Raw genomic sequence first — 22,523 nt, forward strand, 5'->3', positions numbered from 1 at the left:
GTTGTGGACTCCCCATTGCTTGAACTGTTCAAGACCTGGCTGGATGGAGCTCTGAGCAATCTGGAATAGTGGAAGGTATCCCTGCCCATGGCAGGAGAATTGGAACTCCGAGGTCTTTAAGGTCCCTTCCCACCCAAACCATTCAGTGATTGATTCTATGACACTTTGCAACACCTCCATGCAATCACATTTGAAATAACATAATTACTGCATGCTTAATGTAGACCATTAGCTCCTCTTGCATGGGCAGTCTTTTCCAGTGCTTTACATTGTTTCCACAGCACAGTCATGTAAAAAGTCACACTTAATTTAAATTGGGTTTTTTTCATCCAGTAACAGCTCATCTCAAGCACACAGTTCCAAATACAGGGGTGCATTTCACTTCTGTGAGATGGTGCAAGAAACTGAACATTCTGCCTGACAGGACCCTGGATCACCTTAAGTTCTGCTTTCAAAAGAAGGTTAAGATGATTTCCAGAGGTCTCTGCCCAGACAGACATTTCTGATTGCATGATTCTGATAGCACAGTTCTCACACTGTCAGAACAAATATCATTCAGTGCCTCTCAAAACTCATTCCTTTTTTTTCTGAGATAGGGATTTAAGTTGCATTTTTTGAGCATGCATGCTTATAGCTTACTCATCAGAAATCTTCCTTTTTCTGATAGACAGTTATCATGCCTAATAACATCTGAAACACTGTCAGCTACACAAAGGGACTTCATTGTAAGCATCTTCTATAGAGAAAGAAAATACAGGATGAATTACAATTAAAAGTTTTACTGAACTTAGAGGCGAGTCTATCAACTCTTTTCCTTTTCCCCCACTGTTTTTAACAGAAGTTATCATGGAGAGATGGTGGTTTTAAAGCTGACATAAGTCTCTCTTTCAACACTATGAACCCATTAACTGTGTAATGTTACATACAAGAATTCTGATTTACATGTGATTCACAGGCCCATATATTCAACCATTTAATACATTTCATTCCATCAATGTTTCCATTTCACCTGAATGCTGTATTTGGCCTCTCCATTTCATACATACAGCCCCTGGCCCAGGAGGAGCATGTTGGAATTTCTGAAATACGAAGAAGTCATCATATGTTTCAACTCCTAAAATTATTCCAGGTAACAAGTCTCAGACCGAAAATCTATTTTGAGATGATTGGCAACTCCTATTCTCTGATGTTGTGGAAAGGGGGGGATACTCTCTTATAAAAAAATTCTGAGCTTGAATACTGAAATGAACAGAAATCACAACGTATCACACTGCATTTTAATGCTCTGACACTGACAGAATAAAACCTGCAATAAGGTAAGGTATTTCTACTGTCAGTAAAGATTATGCTGCTTGTCACCTGCAGTTCTTCTGCTAAGATCATTTTCATAACAATGCCTCAGAGGACAAACCAAAAAAAAAAAATCACAAAACAAAAGCAGGATTCATCTATCAGACAACTTTTTAATACTAACATGGCCAGAGTATTTCAACAGAATTAAGTGTACACAGGGGATGTGCTGTATTTCTTCCAGAGCTTCAATTATTCTTTTAACTCACAATAGCTTATTTTATTTATTGCTTTGTCTTTTAAAGTCTTCTCTCCATTTTTTTCCTACTGCTCACTGAGTAGATATAAACAGGTTTATTTAATTCCACTCCCTCAAGTAGGACAACATTACTGCTAATAGTAATTTATTTAATGAACTAATCAGCATATTTAGACATAAGGAGAAAATAATTTAGACCCAAGATTCTTCCTCTTTACAAGTAATTGCCTCAGGATTTTTTCCCAAGTAACACTGAAATTAGATCTAGATTTCCAAAAAGCAGGTGACCCTTAACACACAGATGATTCTACAATTCCTTTCATCTCTCTACACTTTTACATTCATTCCTATATTCCTACAATAAAATCAAACTGAATTATTTCAGCTCTGTAACAGGGACTATGATATTTATTCTAAACTGACCTAAAAGAAGTATAACACAAATAATCTCCCTTTTAACAGAGAAGAAGTCAGCATGATTATTTCCAAATATAAATCAGCATACACACCCTTGGTGACTGTTTTTGCTGTCACCTCCAGTTTCTCCAACAGTTCTGTTCCAATATTTTCTAATTTAATGATGAGCTGCTGGGTCTCTCCATTGTACAGCTGGACAGACACGTTAGTGGAGATTTCATCCCCTGAAGAAGGCTGAAGTGTATGAGCAGACCTACAAAATGTGACAAAGTATTATGATGAAAATGTTAAAAGCCTGTCCAGGTTACTGTATTCACTGTTCTTGGAAGACTCAGAAACTTCTGCTGAAGATACCATTTTCCATTCCTATTTTTTAGACCCATTGAGGACAAAAATTAATAATTTATGCATAAGACAAGTCAGATTTCAAACAATACAAAATATATATTCTAACTCTGAAAGCTTGTTAAACTACTTGTAAAAACTGTAAGAAAGGGAAAAGGTAAAAGAAAATCAAGAGCAGGTCATTACAATGAGCAGGTTTAGTGGACAGTGCAGGGCATAAACCTCAGGGCAGTGGATCCTGGGAAAAATTCCCTGTGTGAAAGGTGAAACAAGGACTAGAAATGAACTCTTTGGAGCATGAACGAGGGAAGGAGGTTGCAGAACAAGACAGATGGGCAGAGGTTCCATTCCTGACTGTATTTTCTGTGCTAATGCAGAGTGGTCAGAAAGCATCAAGGATACAAGGACAAAAGTTACTGAGATTAATGACCAATAATTCCACTTCTTTTTGCAGGTATTCCTGCCATCCTTCCCTTTGATCCTGTCTTTCCTTACCACACGACAAGCAGCCTCCACAAACAGGAGCAGATTTCAGTCTTTCAGAACAGATCTGTGGTGAGGACTTCAAACCAGTATTTTTTGATCATACAGAATGTACTGTCATGTACTGTTAGCATTTCAGGGTTCTGAAATTTGGGCATGTGGAGTGAAAGGGAAGAAGGAATTTCTTTTTTTCCCTTCATATTCTGAAAAAAGTATCATGGAATTGCATATTAAAAAGCAAAAAAAATCATGTTTTCAGTCACTGTATAAATGTACATGTATTCATTAGTGATTCTTCCATGTATTTTTCTCTCTTTTTCTTTCTTCTGTAATAATTGATCTGAATTAACAAGGACACCTGGACTGGATTGTTAAAATATAAACTGTGAATTCTTGGCTTGATGCATTCCTCTTTGCCCAAAACCAAGGTTTTGAGCACAAGAGTATTGCCAAATTATTTCCACATATTTCTATAAAATTCCAGGATTTCAAGCAGTAGAACAAAAAACTCAGGTTTGCATTCTGAAGCAAAGAACCCAGGCACAGATTATGTCTTATTCTCAAGCATTGACTATACACTCAGATGGCAGAGTTTTTATTCAGCATGTGACTAACACTTAAATATGACCCAACAAAATCATAATTTAATTTAATTTCTCACCTTGGGAGGGAGGTGCTGATCTGCACCCTTGGCAAAGCTGGAATGACTTCGACAGTGCAGCCATTGGTCTTCACTCCTGGCAGATGGTCCAGAAGGCAATCACTGAAGACACCAAAAACTGAAGTATGATAACCTGAGTTTTAGAAGAAAACATCAGTTGTGAATTTTACTGCTTTCTGGCAGGTCTTAAGTACTAAGCTTACTGGTCAGGTCTTGTCAGTGCATCTGCTACCCAAAACACCACCTTCTCCACAGGAAAATCTTCTCAGGACACATAATATGTACAGGACTTTCAAACCCCTGAAATAACAACATTTATAAGTACCTGACAATGTAAAAACAACACATGTGTTCACCTCTGCATCTGTGGCATGTAAAATAAAAGAAATTGTAAAGAGCCTCTGATTTCTGCATTACAGTAACTTCTGCAGAATTCTGTACAAGATCAACATCACAAGTCATAGCATGGACACCATTTTATACCTCATCACCAAATTCTCTGGTGCACATAAAACATGTCAACCTCCAACATACGTTCCCTATTTCCTCAGAAAAATGTTTATAGGAAAGAATCTCAACTGCATCCAGAAGGATAAAAGAATACTAAAGGAAATTATTGATGGAAAAAATATGCATGCATAAACAGACACCTGCCACAGAAGACCACAACTTCTGAAAGTTCAATTTAGTAGAAAAATACCTCTCCACTGATTCCTTACCAGGCAGTATTTATGAGTTATATCTGAAGGAAAATTTGATACATTGACACACAAAAAGCTGCCAAGTACAGAAATCAACTCCTCTACTTGCAATACATTTTTAGTACGTGGAACTCAAAGGAGACAACTACAGTACAAATGTTCTGAATGCTTTGATGCTATTCTGTATTCACTGAAATAGTTTCTGGGGAAAAAAAAATCACATGAAAAATTGTTTTATGAGCAGACACAAAAGCACTTAAGAAAAATTCAGTGAGAACAGAGTTTCTTCAAGTTCAAAGCCATAATCTTTTAGTGTTTAGCTTTACTAAAATGGTTCTTATCCTGTATCCTAACTTTGTATTCCAGGAAGACATATTTAAAAATGTGATTTGGTAAGATGATTCACTCCTACTACATGTTGAATCCATCCTCTCCACATATGCCTCCTTTTCTAGGTCTGCTCATCTTTTGTAAAAGGTCTTTAATTTTCTTCCTTACTACAAACACCGTTTTATTTAGGCTTATTAAGGAAATGATATCTTGACTGCAACAGGCCATACACCCTGGCTAAATTGTTTCCACGGAAGCAATCGGCAAAAATTTCTGTAATCTTACATGAACACAATTAATTAAGAAAAAAAAAACCCTGCAAGATTATCTTCTGCATTCTCAAGAAAAAAGTTCAAGTAATCCTCCTCAGAAGCTTTCCAAATGAAAGCATTAATAAAGGGGAGCTGGATTTCATTATCCTCGTCCTCTCACACATGAGATACTCCAAGAATGTGCTTGTTACTGCTGCTGCAACCAAGTGATTCATCAGGCTGTTTTTAATGAAGCCTGGTACAGGGAACAGATTCCCTCTTCTGCTTTTTTCCTTTACTTACTGAGGAGAATTCAGAGTGGTGAACACACACGTGGCAAACAAAGCCATGCAAGCCACAGAGGTGTAAAACTCAGGTTGTTTTGCCCACGCAGAGTGACTGGAGCCATCTCTTACCATTGACAGTGATCTGCCCTGTGGTTTGGGGAACACCAACAAGAGTCACAGGGTAGAGACCAGATTCTGCAGGGAGGGAAAGGGCAGCAGGGAGAGATTCAAATTCTACTCCAGTTGTCAACAGACCCTGAAAAAAACACGTTACACAGATAAATCCATTTATGATATACACTTACATTTTTATGCTACATACTTATATTTTAATCCCATGCATTACATCAGCCAAACTTTTATGATTTATTCCAATTTACTCATAGCAGTTATTTTGGGGTTCAAGTTGCAGTGACTGCAGTGTGCATCCAGAATTACAGCAGGATTTGTATTCAACATGGAAACATGTTTCAGGAACTGAGCTGGGAATGATGTATGAAAAACTAATAAAAATTTATACCCAAGCACAGTAAAAATGTCAGAGATATCATCCGCATGGTGCTGTTTTGTACCTACATTTAATTGTACCTGTGACTTCAACTTGAATATGTGATAGATTTTGGGCAGTGAAAATCAAACATCAATAGCAGGTCTTGCTTAGCTTTAATTACCTGGCCAAAATGTGTTTTCTAAGGGGAAAAAAATATTTTTATTTACAGATAACAGAAGAAGTTTAGCTTAACCATCCAACCTAAACATTTCAGTGAGTTGGAATAAAGCTGCTGAACTGATCTTCTCTCAAGCCTAAACGCCTGCAGTTACTCCTTTAGTGTCAGAGAAATCTTTTAGCATCCTAAATTTAAAACATGAGACAAAACAAGAAACTAAGCAGAAAAAAAAAATTGAAGAAACTTCTGAACACAGCATTACTGTTCTTAGTAGACTGCAAGTTTTCTTTAAGCTTGGTTAATGAATTTAAGATGCTTGAGCATAGAATGTACTCTTGAAAGTAAATTTGATTTTGGAAAGTTACCAGTTGTTTTCCTATACACATATTTATTTTTATTTTTAAATAAAGATGTTACACAAAGAGCTCCATCAAGTAAAGCAGTAAGCACAACTGGATTAAATCTCAATTCCGTGTGGATGCTTCATGAGAACTGAGAACTCTATTAAAGAGGAACATGCTACTTTTGTGAAGACAGATGAAAAAAACTCATGGTTTGAGCCATAGAAAAACACATAACATACACAAAATCTGTAAAATCTTTGTCCTAGCAATTACTTCTTTGTAGACTTGACAGTCTTGAGGCAACAGCTAATTCACCCAAAGCTACTCTGGCTTTGTGGAAAACTGCATTAGAGAACTCTGTCCTTGAGACTGCACAAAATTCCATTTCACCATTTTACTTGAGTTGTAAGTAAATACTTTGTCACACCCTCATTTCTACTGAACTTTCATTTTCCTCCCATTTCACGTGGAGACTTCAGCTGTCAGAAACATTCCACAAAAACATAAGTAAAACCTAACTTTGTCTTTCTATATATTCACCACCCAGTGTACCAGAGCACTCAGACTTTTTGATTCCCACATTAATCCTTCCAGTGGGATTCACCCCACAGAAATGGGATGAACATTCTCACTTCAACACTGATGTAGTCCTGCTGCTTTTGCTTTGGCTGAAACAAATCTTAAAACACAAACAAAAGGTGACCCCATACACTCTCCAGAACTCACTTTTAAAACAGGTACAGAAAGCTTTTTTATTTTAGTCTCAAAACCATCGATCTATCACCTATATTCAAATGGCCTAATATTCAAATACATTTGAATTATTCAGGATTCACCTCAACTATCATCCAAGGACTTAAAGTCCTGCAAAATCAGTGATAAAAAACCCACAAGCCCGCCAATATATTGTTTACTATCAGCTGTAGCAAATGTAAACAAACAAAACTGACAGAGACCCCTAAATATTCTCTAATATATAATGCAAACCATGAAAACAAAGGGATTTTTTAAAGAACAAACACAATGCAAATGCCAAAACACCTGCACTAAGCACACACTAAACTATGGCCACATGCCTGGGCTAGAAACTGAAGAGCCTGAAGTGCACTAATACAAAAAGAAGAAAGCAGCATTCAATTCCCCCACTTTCAGACTTCTACTGTTCAGTAAAACTTCCAATTTTTTAAAAGTAAAGATATTAAGAAAGCATTAAAACTCATTGAAATGGGAAAAAAATATATATATTAAAAAATCAACTAGACTTCAGATTTCCACACATAAATTGAAATCAATATACTTACCGTTAAAACTTAGGCCACACAAGTCAGTTTTAAAAGACAGTAACATATCTTAGAATGTCTGAAAGACGATTTCAAGATCGTAATTTGCTGAATCGGACGATTCTGCTGCAATATTTGCCCAACATTGCCCCCTGGTGCCTAAAATTTCGCAGTTTAACAGTGAAAGCCTAATCAAGGCTGAAGTACCCTCACATCCATTAAATAAAACATATCAGCCACACCACCAAAAGTAGGGAGATGTGTTAGATTTTTTCTCCTGAGAGTTTTATACGTTATTTCAAGTAGTAATACTTAGCAATCATTTAGTCATCACTTAGTAATCATTTCTCTTTGTGACCCTATAGGAAAAGATCATCCAAATCCAAGGTTTCCTCCAGGGAATGTATGAGTGACACACACAGGAAAAATGTTTACATTTCTTTGTATTCTTACAAACCAATTTAAATTGTCTTAGAGTGAATATATGCATGCTTTTATCACAGCATGTCTTTCAATCACTTCAAATCTCATTTTAGTTTTAGAGGAACAAAACAACTTGCATGTAAATGGCAGCATTTGGGGATGCTGTTAAAATAACATGAGTATGTAACTGCTTTTTTTAGGCTTTACTTACCAATCCCAAAATGCAATCATTCTTTTTTTAAAGTAACACGACCTTCAGAGTTAGTTTTCATGCTGAACATACTTGTATACGATGTTGTCAAATACTTTACACAAAAACTGTCAAATATTTATTTAAAGGGAAATTTCTCCTACTATTTCTAATATGGTTGTTTTAGGCAGACTTAGGAAAAACACCAAACACAACCATTTTTATTCTTTTTCCCCCTTCACCTTTCTGTGTACATTCTTGACTAATACAGTCTCCATTAAATGCAGTGTAGCAGTAAGTAAATATTCTCTCAAGATGGCAGAAACAGCAAAAGATGGGAACTCAGGAAAGAGCAGCTGATGGAAACAATTTAAACCATCAATTTTAGATGGTATTTTTAAACATCAACATAGAGCTCTGGCCTAATAGCACAGTTTTGAAGTTAAAAAAAAAAAAAAAAAAAGAAAAAGGCAACAGCCATTTTTAAAGCATCATTAATCAAAATACCACACTTAATCGTGTTCAATTAAATACAGGTCCAAACGGAGGGAGAACTACAGAACAAATACTTACATCTTGAATAAAGACTAAATATTATAAATTACAATATTCTCATGGGTTAGGGTAGTATATTTTTGTTTCTTGATATCTATTTATTAAGTATGGTTTACACTGTCTGTAGATATTGTAGCTTTCTTGGAACCATGGCTGTATTTTCTACAGTAGGAGAAGAGAAAATGCTTTCCCTCAATATGTTACATTGCCTCAAAATTTCTCAGCTTTTTTTTCTTGGTTTTAATAGTAAACTTGATAAACAAAGATGAAAAAGTAGTTAAAATCTTAAAGAACGTATTTTGAACTGCATCTTCACATGTATTTTAGTAGTAGATCTCACCACACTGTACTGTGGTTTGCTGCTTTAAGCATTTGTCTCAAGATACAGAATAAATCCACTGGAGATTTCCCAGAATTTTTTGGATTTTTTTGAAGGCCTGAAATGTGAAGGTCATTTTTTCCTGCATAGAAAACCAAAGTAATGGCAGAAACTGCAAAACAAACTACAAAAGAGCTGGAGGCCAACACTCACGTACCTGAACAAGTCTGTACAGAAATCAATATTCTTGGCAGAAAAGGCCAAGTGGTGGCACTTATTTACAGCTGAACATCCCATCTCCAGGTGACCTGAGCTCCAGCACCAGCACGGCAAGAATATTCTGTCTAATCTATCACAGCCAATTCTAGTAAGGCTCATTTTTGTCTCTCATTCTGCTAAGCTATCTGCAGTGTTTTATTAAAGCATTTGTTGTGATCAGCCCCAAGATCTCTCCTACTTCACTTTATTGACTCACACAGTTGTGGGACCCAATCACTTCCATGCTCCATAATTAAACATTTGTCATTTTACAAACACTACTGCACCTTTCTTTGGATCAGCCTTCTAACTATATGGACAAAACAGAAACAAGAAATAGAAAAAGACAGAAAAGGAACACAGAAATCAGGCAAGAATGAAGAATAAATACCTCATGAGAGTCCCAAATCAAAAATATTCATGACAGGAAATAAAGAGTAAAAACAACAAAGATGGGCCAAGATCCTTGAGAACAATAAAATAAAACAACAAAGAAAATCGATTTTTCAGGGTTTATCATCTGAGCTACACTAATCAAAGTCTTGTGTCCACAGCCTCATGTCAAGTCTAGAAGTTCAATGCCTTTTACTTAAGCACACCTCAATTAACCTACATGGACTCAGCATTAATACTTCAATTAATGAAAAAGCTCAGAAAGCCTTTTCATGGGGAATCATTCTCCTTAACAACCTGTGCTCAATACTAAGTTGTTTACCATCACAATAGAAATTCAACAAACAGAAAGATATAGTAGGAAAAGTACCACGGCAAAAGCTTGGATTTCATTTAACATGGAATGAGTGATCTATCAAAACAAACAAACCTAAATTGAAGGAAAGAGGAAAATTGTAAAAAAGAAGTAAGATTATAGATTTCAGGACAGTTACATATGGATGAATGGTGGACCATGAAAACGACAAAGAAAAATGAAACCAAGCAATGGCAAACTCAAGGAAGATTGGAAACGGGCCTGAATGAGCAGTCATCCTGCAAAGGTGAGGTGCTGAGTCAGGCAGAAGGACAAAAGTTGTGGGACAAACAAGCTGAAACTGCCACTAAATGACAGAAGAGGACATGCTGGATATGCAACTGAGTCTGTGAGAATCAATAATCTGAAAGAATGTGATACGTGATGAGAAATCAGACAAGAAAAAGGTATGGAGACTGCAGGCATGAGTACATGTTAATAATAAAACACACCCTTTTAAAATATTAAACAACACTTTGAATTATTAAAATGAAAACAGAAGAGTTTATTCTTATGATGAAGTAATATCTATTCCCACATTCTAGAAAGTTCACAGATGAGACTGGAAAATCAACAACTTAGGTTAGAAGGAAAGGGTAGAGGTTATCTTGTTTAGCCCAGTGCTCAAAACAGGGCTAACTTTGGTAGTAGTTAAGATTTTTCACATCCTGTTCACTCAAGTTTTAAAGATTCCTGAAGATGGAGGTCCCATCTGGACATCCAGTCCCAGTGTATGATCCCCCTCATGCTTGGAAAAAGAGAGGGTTTTTATAACAAAAGTTTCCTATGACTCTCACCTTACACTGGGCATCTCTGGGAAGAGCCCAACTCCCATTTTTACTGCACTTTCCCATCCTGGGATTGAGGAGAGCAGTAGGAATTACTCCAATATTCTTCTCCTCTACAGACTCAACAGATGTCAGTGTTTCTGTCATTTGGGGAGCTCCAAACTGGCCTCAATTCCAAAGAAATTGTCTCTAGAATTCCAAATCCAGGGGAGCAGGCAGTTTCCTCAACTTGCTACAGTCTTGATACTGCAGACAAATCTACCAAAATCAACCAATTTCTTCCAGTGAGCCCACATTTGTGCAGAGCAGAATTTCTGATTACGTTAATCAATTATTTGCATCTAGTTTGCAAATTAATTCTTCTTGTGCTTACCACTGGAACTGGAATTCAGTGTTAATTCCAAGACAGAACTTTATCACGACAACAGTGAAGAGAAGCATTGGTGATACTACAGCTCAGTTGCTCAGGGAATGGATGTTGTGCAGATCTATGCAAATAACTGCATTCTGAGTTCTTGAGTGTGTGTAAGCACTTGGAAGAAATTTCCTCATTAAGAAACTGTCCAAGTTTTTAAAATATATAACTACATCATTTCTTACACAATACAAATTAGACTGTAAATCAAAATGTTCTTAATCAATTAATTCCCACAGAGACCTTTCTGATGTGAAGCTTTACAACTACTTTTTCTATTAATTCCTTAAAAATTTGAGTACTCCTGTGAGGGTGAGAGAAAATGCTGCTGGAGAAAGTGGCATGTAAGCTTCCAAAAATTAATTTTATTGTGCTGTAAAAACAAAATCTTTGGGCATGTTCATTTCCCATGGAAAAACACTTCATTATATGTGGTTTATTATCAGTAATTTAGGTCAACTTGCTTGACCAGACACCACAGCAGACATATCAATAAAAACAAAACCCAAACAAAAATCATGAGCAAATAAATATACCCTGATTCAATTAGCTTGACAGAACAATAGGCTCTAAGAGATGTGATTTATTTTTAAACCAATATTAAAGGTAAGAACAGTTAACAATAAAGGAAAAAGCTGGATTAGGACTGAGTGGCTATTAAGTTGGTCTGGTAGTTAGAGAACTTTTAACCTTTAAATGGGTAACAATTTTTTATAAATCCTGTTAGTTGGAATAAAGAAGGGGAAGAAAAAAAATCCACCACAACTGCCTTTTTTTTTGGGATACAGTGCAAGCAGCCAACTGAAGCAGTAGAGAGCTTGGGCTTGATTCTTCTAACCTCACATATTTCTCCAGTGGTTTAGCCTTTTTTTCACTCCCTTCTGATCATCTGACATTAGAGTGTTTTCAAATAACATAAATCACTGGGAACAACAAATCCATGAGCTGTAGTTTTTATTAAAACCCAAAGCTTCTCAGACCTAACTATTTTAGTTCATCAGGTTTTTAAATTGTGGTCAAAACAGGAATTTGCAAAGGAAGGATGAATGCAGGCTTTTAAACTACAGGAGCAAGTGTACAATAATTATTAGGTTTCAGGATATAATTATTACTTGAAAACCAGTATATGTAAATCACATAGCAGGAATTCTGTTCAATGCAGAAATGTTCAGAATTGATTTATGGGTCAGTGCCAGTAAAGCACTTAAACACTGAGTGGCAGCGATTTTTCTTTTCAATACCTCATCACCAACAAATATGAGAAAATTGACAACACCACACAGTTAAACTGAGGTTATGCTGGCTTAAACCACCTTTTAAAAGTATTTATAGAAAACCATATTTGGAAGTCTAAATGAGATTCTTCTTCATAAAAATAGCAGAAAGAGAAGATTTAGAAAGATGCATACCATGTTTTCTACCCGGAGCTCAAAAGGCATAGGGTTGTACACCATCAACTGAACTTCACATACATCTCCCTGGACCCACTGGAAGTCTACAAGAAATAATCACAGAATTAAGGCAGGAATTACCTAATCATAGTGTTATAAAAAAATAACAGCAGCTGAGCAGTCAGATTGCTATAATGCTTAATATCTCTCTATAATCTTCACAGCCCAAGTACTACTCAAGAGCATTGTGCAGCACAAGCTGTAAATCCCAGGCAAAGGAATAGGTTAAAGGACTGGAAACATTCATTAACACAGCAATAGTGCTCTAAGGACCCAATGCTTCATTGGCAAAATTAACTCAGGCATCAATTCAAAACACTACTTAAACACATTCTTCATGTTCAACACTTAAAGGCTTCCATACTTGGAGTTAGGTAGAGCACACAGGGCCTTGATATTGGAGACTTGCATAAGAATCAACCAGGTTAGAAATAAATACACCAGGAAGAAGGAAATTACAAGTCCTCCTATAGACACAGCTGATGATATGGAGTATATAAAGAGACACTGAAGTAAAGTGTGTCAGGTAAAAAGATGTACTTGCAGTTTATATCTCACCACAAGAGACATGTTCAACTTTAAAGATACTTCACTCTGACAATTTTAATATTTTCTTGAGTTTCATAATTTAAAGAGATGAGGCTGCCCATGGCAGGGGAGGTTGGAACTGGATGATCTTTAAGGTCCCTTCCAACCCAAACCGTTCTGTAATTCTGTGGTTCTGTGGGAGATCATGAAGGTCAGCAGCAGAGATGTAAATTTTGAGTAATTGTTCAATGCAGAAAGATTACTTTATATCAGCACTTCATAATCTTTTCAGCCCACAAGTTCTTGTCTACCTTCCAGATTTCTCACAGTGAACCACATGCACCTGAAGTTCAATGTGGCAAGATTCTCCCTGCAAGCTGAGGATCTGCAGCCCAAGTAAACAAAAGGTGGTTTAATTACCTTTGTTAAATAAATCATGATTATAAGCTGAATTATAACATACATGGATTCGTTTTTACTAGTTTACCCAATGATTTTAACATACATTGCTAACAGTTTTTTACTAGAGTATTAGGAAATGTCCAGCAAAAACCTGGATTATCAATATTAAGACTTTAATGCACAGTTGAAGCCATCTGTACTCTAATTGTACATTCACAATCATTTACTATCTGATTACATTTCGCAAGCAGTATTAGAGAGCTCAAGGGAGATATACTTAATGCAAATATTTAACTCCAATTAATGCTAGTGGAAATTAAACACATACATCCACAGATGTTAATGGGTTATATTACTGAAACCTGAAAAGCAAAACTGTTGATTAAAACAAAACATTCAAATTCACCATGGTAAGAGACACTCTGTACATTTCTTATTTAATTACTTATTAGTGTCCATGATGTCTTATGCATTCTGCAGCCCCCAAAACAGCCAGTGACTGCTCTGCACAGGTACAGAGTTAACCACTGTGGTTTACTACAGCAACAGAGGCACCTGCAGTAGCACAGCAGCACTGCAGTCCTGAATCTCCACATTCTACCACACTGTGGACTGTCTGTTCTGAAAACACAACCATCCAACAGGGCTCTTCAGCCACAGGACTCATCCCACCAGGTTTCATTTATGCCAATGATGTCAAACCTCTGGGACTGGGCCAAAGCTTCCAGCTGGTGTTTGTTCCTCATGCTGTGTGCATCAGTGTAGAAACATTTCAGGTGTGGTACCTTGTGAAGCAGATTGAAGGATCCCTTTAGGATCCTCAAGTTTTGGCACAAAATCCCATCGCTCATCACTGGAGAGCTTGGTTTTGTCCCCTTCCCCCTTCCAAGCTAGTTCAAAGCTCTGTCAATGAGTGCCACTAGCTCCTGTGCTAGAACTCTTTTTCCCATCTGAGAAAGACTCATCCTGTCAGGTAACAGCAGGCCAGGTGTTTATAGATCATCCCATGGTCAAAAAACCCCACATTTTTTCCATTGACACCAACCTCGGAGCCATGCATCAACCTAACGGAGCTGCCTGTTCCTATCAATATTATTCCATGCTACTGGAAGGATCAAGGAAATCACTCCCTGTGCTCCTGATCCCTCCATGAACTGTCTAAGGGCCTTGAAGTCCCTTTTGATTGGCCTCAGACTTCTCTTTGTTGTTTTGTTGCTGCCAGTCTGAACAACCAACACGAGACAGTCATCAGAGTGTCTTTCTAGACTGGAATTTTCCAGTAATGTCCCTTACCTGAGCTGCTGGGAGACAGCGGACTTCCCTGTGAGTTGGGTCTGGTCTGCACATGGGGCCCTCCGCTCCCCTTAGAAGGGGGGGAATCTCCTGTTAGAACCACCCTTCTCTGTTAACAGAGGAGGTTCTGATGCAGGCTCCAGGTGGTGTTGCTTTAGGAGGCCCCTCTGTCCCAGAAGGACTTTCACCCACCTCATCAGGTGTTTGGCCTTCTCATTCCAGAGCCTCACCCCTGTTGTGAAGGTGCCAGTCCTACCTGTAAAATTCTGAGGAGGGGAAGGAACCTTCCTCCTGATACGTGCAGTAACCTGGTTCCATCCTTCACCTGTAACAGACCTCTGACTAACAGTCCCTCAGCTCATCACCCTGCTGGGTTCTGAGTCCATCTGCTTCTCCCCTGCAGAGACAGAGAGGTGATCATTCTACTATAACCTGTGCTTGTCAGGCACAGTGTCCAGTTCTGATCCCCTCTATTGGTTTTGCTCAGCCTGGTTTTTGGTAGCAGGAGGGCCACAGAGGTGGCTCCTGGTAGAAGCTCCTGGAAGTTTCCACCATGTTCAGCAGAGCCAATCTCTGATGGCTCTGAAAGGTGGACATGCTGCTGGCGACAACGGGGCCAATGAGAGAGGTTGGTAACACCTGTGCGATGACATATTTAAGAAGAAAATCAAAACAAAGTCAGGGAGTTTTTGCTTCTAGTCAGAGAAGAGAAGGAGGTGAGAACATGTGAGGGAAAACAACCCGGTGACACCAAGGTCAGTGGAGAAGGAGGGGCAGGAGGTGCTCCAGGCGCCGGAGCCGAGGTGCCTCTGCAGGCCGTGGTGCAGCCCATGGTGAAGCAGCTGTGCCCCTGCAGCCCCTGGGTCCATGGGGGATGCAGAGATCCACCCGCAGCCCTGGGGATCCACGGGGGATGCAGAGATCCACCCACAGCCCGTGGGGGAGGCGTCCGTCCCAGAGCGGGTGGATGCCTGGAGGAGGCTGTGATCCAGTGGGAGACCCGGTGGAGAGAGAGGGCCCTGCTCCCAGGCTGGAGCATCCTGGCCTTGGAGCACTGGACCCTGTGGAAGGAGAGAGCCATGGCACAGCAGTTTTGGGAGGGCTGTGTGCCCGTGGGAGGGGCTCACACTGCAGCAGGGGCGGTGTGGCTGCTGCTCCTGAGAATGGACCCACACCGGGGAAGCTCACAGAGAACTGTCTCCCGTGGGAGGGACCCCACAGCCTCACAGGGGAGGACTCCTCTCCCGGAGCAGTGGAAGGAAATCTCGGTGATGGACTGACCAGACCCCCATGCCCTGTCTCCCTGAGCTGTCTGTGGGAAGGAGGGAGGGGCTGGGGGGAATAGGTATTTTTAAGGTCTTATTTTACTTCTCATTATCCTCCTCGGATTCTGTTAGTAATAAATTCACTTTGTAACTTTAAGTTAAGCCTGTTCTGCCCTTGAAGTGTTTCTCCAGGTCCTTATCTCAACTCATGAAGTGTTCGTAAATTTTTTTTTTCTTTCTCTCCTCTGCCCAGCTGTGGCAGGGGAGGGTGAGCAAGTGGCTCTCCTCGGTGCCTGGCGTGGGGCCAGTGTCAAACCACTACATCCCCACAGCTGGGAAAGACACAGACTGGAGAGGATCCCAAGTAGCACCACAAAGGTAATCAAAGGACAGGGAAACCCAATTGATAAGGAAAGAATAAAGGAGTGAGATCTCTTCTCTGGGGTGAAGAGAAGGCTCAGGGCCAATATCATCACAATATTCCAGTACTTAAAGGGCTGCAACAAAGAGGACAGAAGCTCTTTCCTCACAAGGAGTCACTGGAAGAAGATCAAGGGTAACAGACACCAGTTGCACTAAAACAGGTTTTATTTTCTTATTAATTTTTTTTTTGTTTCAGTAAGAACAGTGATTCAGTGGAACAACCTCCCCAAGGACATGATGGAGTCTGAATCGATACAGGTTTTTGAGATGAGACTGAAATCCCCTGTGAAAAATGTGCCAGGGCAGTGCTACAGAATTGTTTCCTTGGGGGAAAAGGTTTTGAAAGAAAAGGTAAAATGAGCTATATTTGTATCAGCTAATACAGGTATGACAGAGTTGCTGGATTTACTAACAGAACTGTATTATATATTCCTTCTGCTTTAGACTATCAGCACTCAAAACCAACAAAACACTTCATGTCAAAAATCAGTAGGTTTATTTTTCACAACTAGCATGCTATTAAAGCAATTTAACTAGAATATAATTATCCCTGTTACTGTTTCCAATCAGAAAAGCTTATCAAGTTGAAAGCTGAAAACATTTCAAGACTTTCTAAATGGGTTTTGTTTCCCTTTGGTTTGTCAGTGCTTGATTTGCTTTGCTGTAAAACAATAATTTAACCAAAATATGGAGTAGTATCTCCATGTAAGAAAAACAGTTCATTTGTTATTGTTGTTTTTAATTAATGTTAAATACATGCCATTAAAATACTCTCATTAATTTTGAAGTTAATAATTCCTCAGCTTCTTTCAAAGGAAGTATCTGCTTTTATTTTCTATTTTCTTTTGTTCGCTGAACTTTAAAACATTAGAGGCTTTTAGCAGTGACTGCAATATGTATATACTTCAAAAGACAAATGCTGTACAGGATCAGAAATAGTCAGACATCTCCTTAGGCTAAATAAAAACCTAGAAGAAGAAAGTTCACTGTAAAAATGTAAATCTCCTACAGTACACAAAGCACCGAAACAGATCCTAACCAGTTCAAAAATGCAGCTTCCTTTTGTATCCATCAAGGAATGAAAATACTGCATTATACAACTGTGTGACAAAACTAGGAATAAGGCTTTATTTAAATGAAAAAAAACATGATACAGTATAGCTAAGAGATTAAATGTTGAAAATTTAATAGTGATCAAACTTCCAATAAATTATTAAGAGAAATCAAGAGAGCACTTTAAGATGTTCCCCTATGTGTACATTTTTTAAATTTATCCTTTCTCTTTTGAAACTGAAGTAGTGCTGCAGCAAAGTCACACTGAGCCAAGTCCATCCAAACTGCCAGATAATGATCCCTGCCTCTGCATATCCCAACTGTTCCTGTTTCAGCTATTTACTGAAAATACGCATCACCACAAACCCAACTAAAAAACATGCCTATTTTCCTCCCAGGGTGAGGGATATCACCTTAATCATAATGAGGGTCCTCAGCAGGGGCATAGCCCACATATGTTGGAATGAGGAAACCACACAGAGATTCTCTGAGAACTGGCCCTGCAGGCCAGGCACAGTCCAGATGAACAAGGAGCCAAGTTAAGATAAAACATGCTGCAAATTTCTGAAGTTTTTACGATCAGTTCTGTTCCACGGTCACGCGAATCTTTTCTGTGCTGACATTAATGCCTGTGGTAAAAATTACCACACACGTGATATGAACAGAAGCAACAGAAAGAACTACCAATATTTGTAACTTAATCCAGGATTTCAACAAACCTCTAATCTTTTTCAATGGCATGATTATTGCACTGAAAAGCTTTATAATCTTTATTAAAAGAAAATTACTAATATTCCTAACAGGGTTTATAAACTTTTTCTTGTCTGAACTGTCCTTAAGTAAAAGGGACTAATCAGACAGTTCAGCATTCTGGGTTTATAAACTTTTTATTGTCTGAACTGTCCTTAAGTAAAAGGGACTAATCAGACAGTTCAGCATTCTGAGTTTATGTTAAATCAGAATAGGAAAAGGAAAAACCACGACAGTGCATTTTGCTCAGGGCGCTGAAACTGTGGTGGCTGCCAAGCAGAGCATGTCAGAACTAAGTTTTCCCTGAATTCTCTTTTGTTTGAGAAGGAAATAAAACTAGTTTATCTCTTCTCAAAAATCAGTGTTACCATCTATGAGACTTTATTCCTCTTTTGAATATGAAACTGTGCCCCCGAGAAAAAAGATTTGTTCCTTCAGGACTTGAGGCTAAAGAACTGGTTATGTCAAATAAAAGACAGCAATGTTCAGATTTGCTTTCCTTGACCACAGAAGATTCTCTCATTTAACAAAGTAACAGAAAATACTGCAAATTGTTCTTACCTATTTTTTTATTTCGTTCTTCCCCACGACTGTGTGCAATAATTGGAGAATATATGAAGGGGCTTTTGGTTGATACATTCTGACCAAGTAAACTTTTCACTTTGTGAGGTCGGAGACTGGTTGGGAGGTTCAAGAGCTTCACAGATCTGTTGAGTAAAAATAATTTCTAATTATTTCATTTATTCTATTTTATAACAGGTGACTCTGTTAAAAATGAACTGATAAATATGAAATGTCAGTCTGAGAATAAAATACCTGAAATGGAACACTTGAAGCAAACATCTACAATACAAAAGGAAGTAACACCAACCCAAGGAAACTGCAGTTTCAGAAAGCTCTCAGGAAACAAAGGCAAAAATCTTCTGTAGAAACCAACAAAACCAAAATTAGCCAGAACAGTGTTCTGAAATCCAGCTATTAATTTTTGAGTGCAGTCTGAACCACAACTCCAGTGCAGAAAGCAGCTGAATATTTAACTTAAATCCAAACCAGAATCCAGACAAAATTTCACTGGACAACATAACACAAATAAACAAACTTCTCCACAGTTAATAAAGCTGATTTCAATACAGTGAAAATGCAGAGTTGCCACTGGAAGGAAGGAAGGAAATATCCCAGAAATTTGAGTAGGTTTGTTAAACGACCAGAAAGAAATTACAAATAGACAGAAAACAAATTATTTATTAGATTACATCCCTGTTGGACTCAATTCCCTACAATGCCATGCAAGGAAATCACTGCTCTTCCAATGCTGAGGGAAATTAAAGATGAAATTTTGGGCAGATGAACAAGCAATAAATTGGTGAATATTCAGTAAAATCAGCAGCATTATAAAAACCTGTAGGACACCTAATTACTTCAAATCAGGAACTCAGCACAATAAAAAACATATATCAATATCACACTAAGAGAAAGTAGGCACACAAGAAACCAAGATAATATGTTTCTCCTGAAAAATAACGAAGCTGTAAGAGTAGCACTACAGAGACAAGTTCTCTCTGTGAAACAAAACACCTGATAAGAATTACTAAATAACACTAAAAGTAGTTTGGAACAAGAAATAAATCACATCCATATATTATGTGTTGGTGATACTTAGTGTCAGCATCGAGATCATATGCAAAATCACAGACAATGAACCTGAGGAATAAGAAAGAAATTGTAAGAGACCCCTGATATTTCATAATTTAAAACCTCTTCTGATAGAATTTTTTTACAAATTAGAATGCAACTTAAAGCAAAAATGTGAATTATACTTATTTGAGGAAAGAAACATTGAATTTGATAAAGAGGTAACAAAAAGGAATTGTATTTTATATACAGAGAAAAGTGCTTTGGCTCCTTCATAGTTACTATATAAATACTGGTGGATAACCTGCTTTACCTGAATGCATGACAGTGGAAGGAAAGTTCTTCAACCACGTATCAGAGAGCTGTACCCTCACAGGTCAGACATAGAACATGGCAGATTTTTTAATTCCTTTGTGTGAAAAGCTTCAGTCATGTCCCCTGGCCTGACACCACTGAATGCAAATGAGTGACAATTAAGAATTACTAACTAATTTCACTAGCTACCCAGAAGATCAAAATCCTGTATTTGGAAAATGTTAATTAAAAACAACCTTAATTAGAGGGGAAAGGAAAATATATTTTTTTAAGAGACCTCACTATACTAAGTAAACAGAGGGAAGGGAAAAACTGTCACTGAGTAAATTTGAAGTAGTAAGAAAAGTATGTAAGGACAACTAAAAGCAGCAGTGGTGAAAAGGAAGAAAATTTTCTGCTTTTAAGTATATTAGTAAGACATTTACCTTTAACACAGGTAAATTATAAAAATGGGAATAATGCATTTGTTATCTGAGAAAATACTAGAAGATGATTTCATAATGAACATGAGTAACAGAATACAAAGGTTTTGCCATGCCAAATCTCGTCTATTGCTTTTGAAGTACTGGGGAGAAAAGGTAACAGTGCCACTGCGATCCTATTTCACTGTGGCATTTCCATGTCTGACAGTATTTTGATTAAGAAATCCACATGCAAAATAAGCACCCCACATGAAATGGATTAAAACTCGTAGACCATGAAATGCCAACAGTAAATAGAAGTCATCCCCATCAGTAAATGTGTGTTTCTAGAGGGCTCTAGCATGGATTGAATCATAAGCTGAAGTTATTCAACATTGATCAAAATGACATTTCCACACATTTATAATTGATGTCACAAAAATTAGCACAATTTAGCTGAGAGAGCTCTGCAGTCCTGCAGCACAGCTGGTTCCCAATGGGCTGGAGAGCTCTACACCACCAGATCTGCTGGGCAGATGTAACCAGAGGCTTTATATCTAAACACAATTTTATTGGACTATGAATTTTTATGGCTATGGATTTATAGAAAAGACAAGAAGGAGAAGGAGAGGAGCAGCAATTCTTAAATGTTAAATAAGTTGATGCTGGGTTGCCCTCCCCATGGCAAAACAGAAGCAAGTACTCCCAACATTCTAAGCCCAGCCAGGTCAAGACAAGTTGCTAATGTGTTGCAGTGGGGATCCTGCAACACGCATATATCAAACCAGGAGTCCCGTGGAAAGGAAATATATATGGACAGACAGATTCTTGATAGCTGTTTCAGAGATGTTTATTTCTCCAGCTGCATGGCCGGAGCTCTGCCCAGGAACTGTTTCAGTCACGGGACCAAGGGTCCTTCGCCCGCGCAGGGAACACAAACCAACCAATGGGAACGAGGCTGAGCAGGGGCAGGGAAACCCCGTGTCTGTGCCCTCAGGGCCCCTCTCCCAGGGCTACACGGCAGGGGAGGGACCCCAACACCTCACCCGTTTTATTTTAATAAAAGGAGAATGAAAACAACTGGATAAACATAACAAGAACAGTTTCAAGACAAAACAAGCCACCCTCCTGAGTCTTTAAATGTCCAATCAGATTCTGTGGAACATCTTAGGGCTGACAGAAGGGAGACAGAACTCTCTGAGCATGCTTTGTGGGGAAACTGAGGCAGGAGAGGGTTTAACTTCTTCCCTCCCCCTTTTCATCCCCCACTCGGCATTGAAAAGAGATTTTTGGGGAAACAGTTGGCAAAAGCATGGTTTTGTGAGGGAAACCATGGATGAAAAAACGGATTGGGAATACACTGGGGGTAATAGGACATAGGGTAAAAGGGAAAGGTGGGATTAGGAAAGGGAGACTGTAGGGAGGGCTTACAATGGAGATATTGTCTAACATGACTACGATTTTTTGCATATATACTGCCTTTTACAGGAACACCATCAGGCCCAGTGACCTGCGATGCTTGTAACCCTTTTCTCCCTAGAACAATTTTGAATTCCGCGACTTCTCCATCTCCCAAGCTTGGGATGCATTTTTCAGGGTTATTCTTTTTAATAGCAGTTCTATGCACGAATATGTCTTGCTGGTTGTCACACCTTGTTATAAAACCATAATTTTGCTTAACATTATACCATTTTACTATCCCTAAGGTCTTAGTTACTATGATCTTCTCCTTTTTCCGAGTGGGTGCCGTTTTCTGTCTCGCTGCGTCTTTGCTCTCTCCTTCGGTCGCTCCCGTGTTGGAATTGTCGGGGCTGCTGGTGCCTGCACGCTCTTCCTGGGGTCGCGTTCGGGGCTGCGTGGGCTGGGCCGGGCCGCGCCGCTCAGTTCTCCGTGCATCGCCTCCTCTGGTCGCAGCTTCGCTGCCGCTGCCGGGCGCTGCACCCACGTCTCGGCCGGGCCCCCGAGCGATGACTCCCCCGCGCCCTGCTCCAGCGCGCG

The 22,523-nt window shown here is 38.7% G+C and overlaps 1 protein-coding gene across 6 annotated transcripts in view; it reads right to left on the reverse strand.

Annotated features, from left to right (window-relative positions):
* Window positions 1-22,523, reverse strand: part of TRAPPC9 (trafficking protein particle complex subunit 9) — a 462,128-nt gene that overhangs the window by 391,982 nt on the left and 47,623 nt on the right. For all 6 annotated transcript variants that reach the window (XM_039548554.1, XM_039548555.1, XM_039548551.1 and 3 more), the window contains 5 exons: window positions 18,739-18,884; window positions 12,422-12,507; window positions 5,154-5,280; window positions 3,456-3,588; window positions 2,059-2,219 (listed from right to left, as the gene is read on the reverse strand). In XM_039548554.1, the coding sequence (XP_039404488.1) occupies window positions 2,059-2,219; window positions 3,456-3,588; window positions 5,154-5,280; window positions 12,422-12,507; window positions 18,739-18,884 (653 nt within the window). The remainder of the gene's footprint in view (window positions 1-2,058; window positions 2,220-3,455; window positions 3,589-5,153; window positions 5,281-12,421; window positions 12,508-18,738; window positions 18,885-22,523) is intronic.

Source organism: Corvus cornix, chromosome 2, assembly GCF_000738735.6.
Source record: "Corvus cornix cornix isolate S_Up_H32 chromosome 2, ASM73873v5, whole genome shotgun sequence".
Classification (NCBI taxonomy): Eukaryota; Metazoa; Chordata; class Aves; order Passeriformes; family Corvidae; genus Corvus; species Corvus cornix.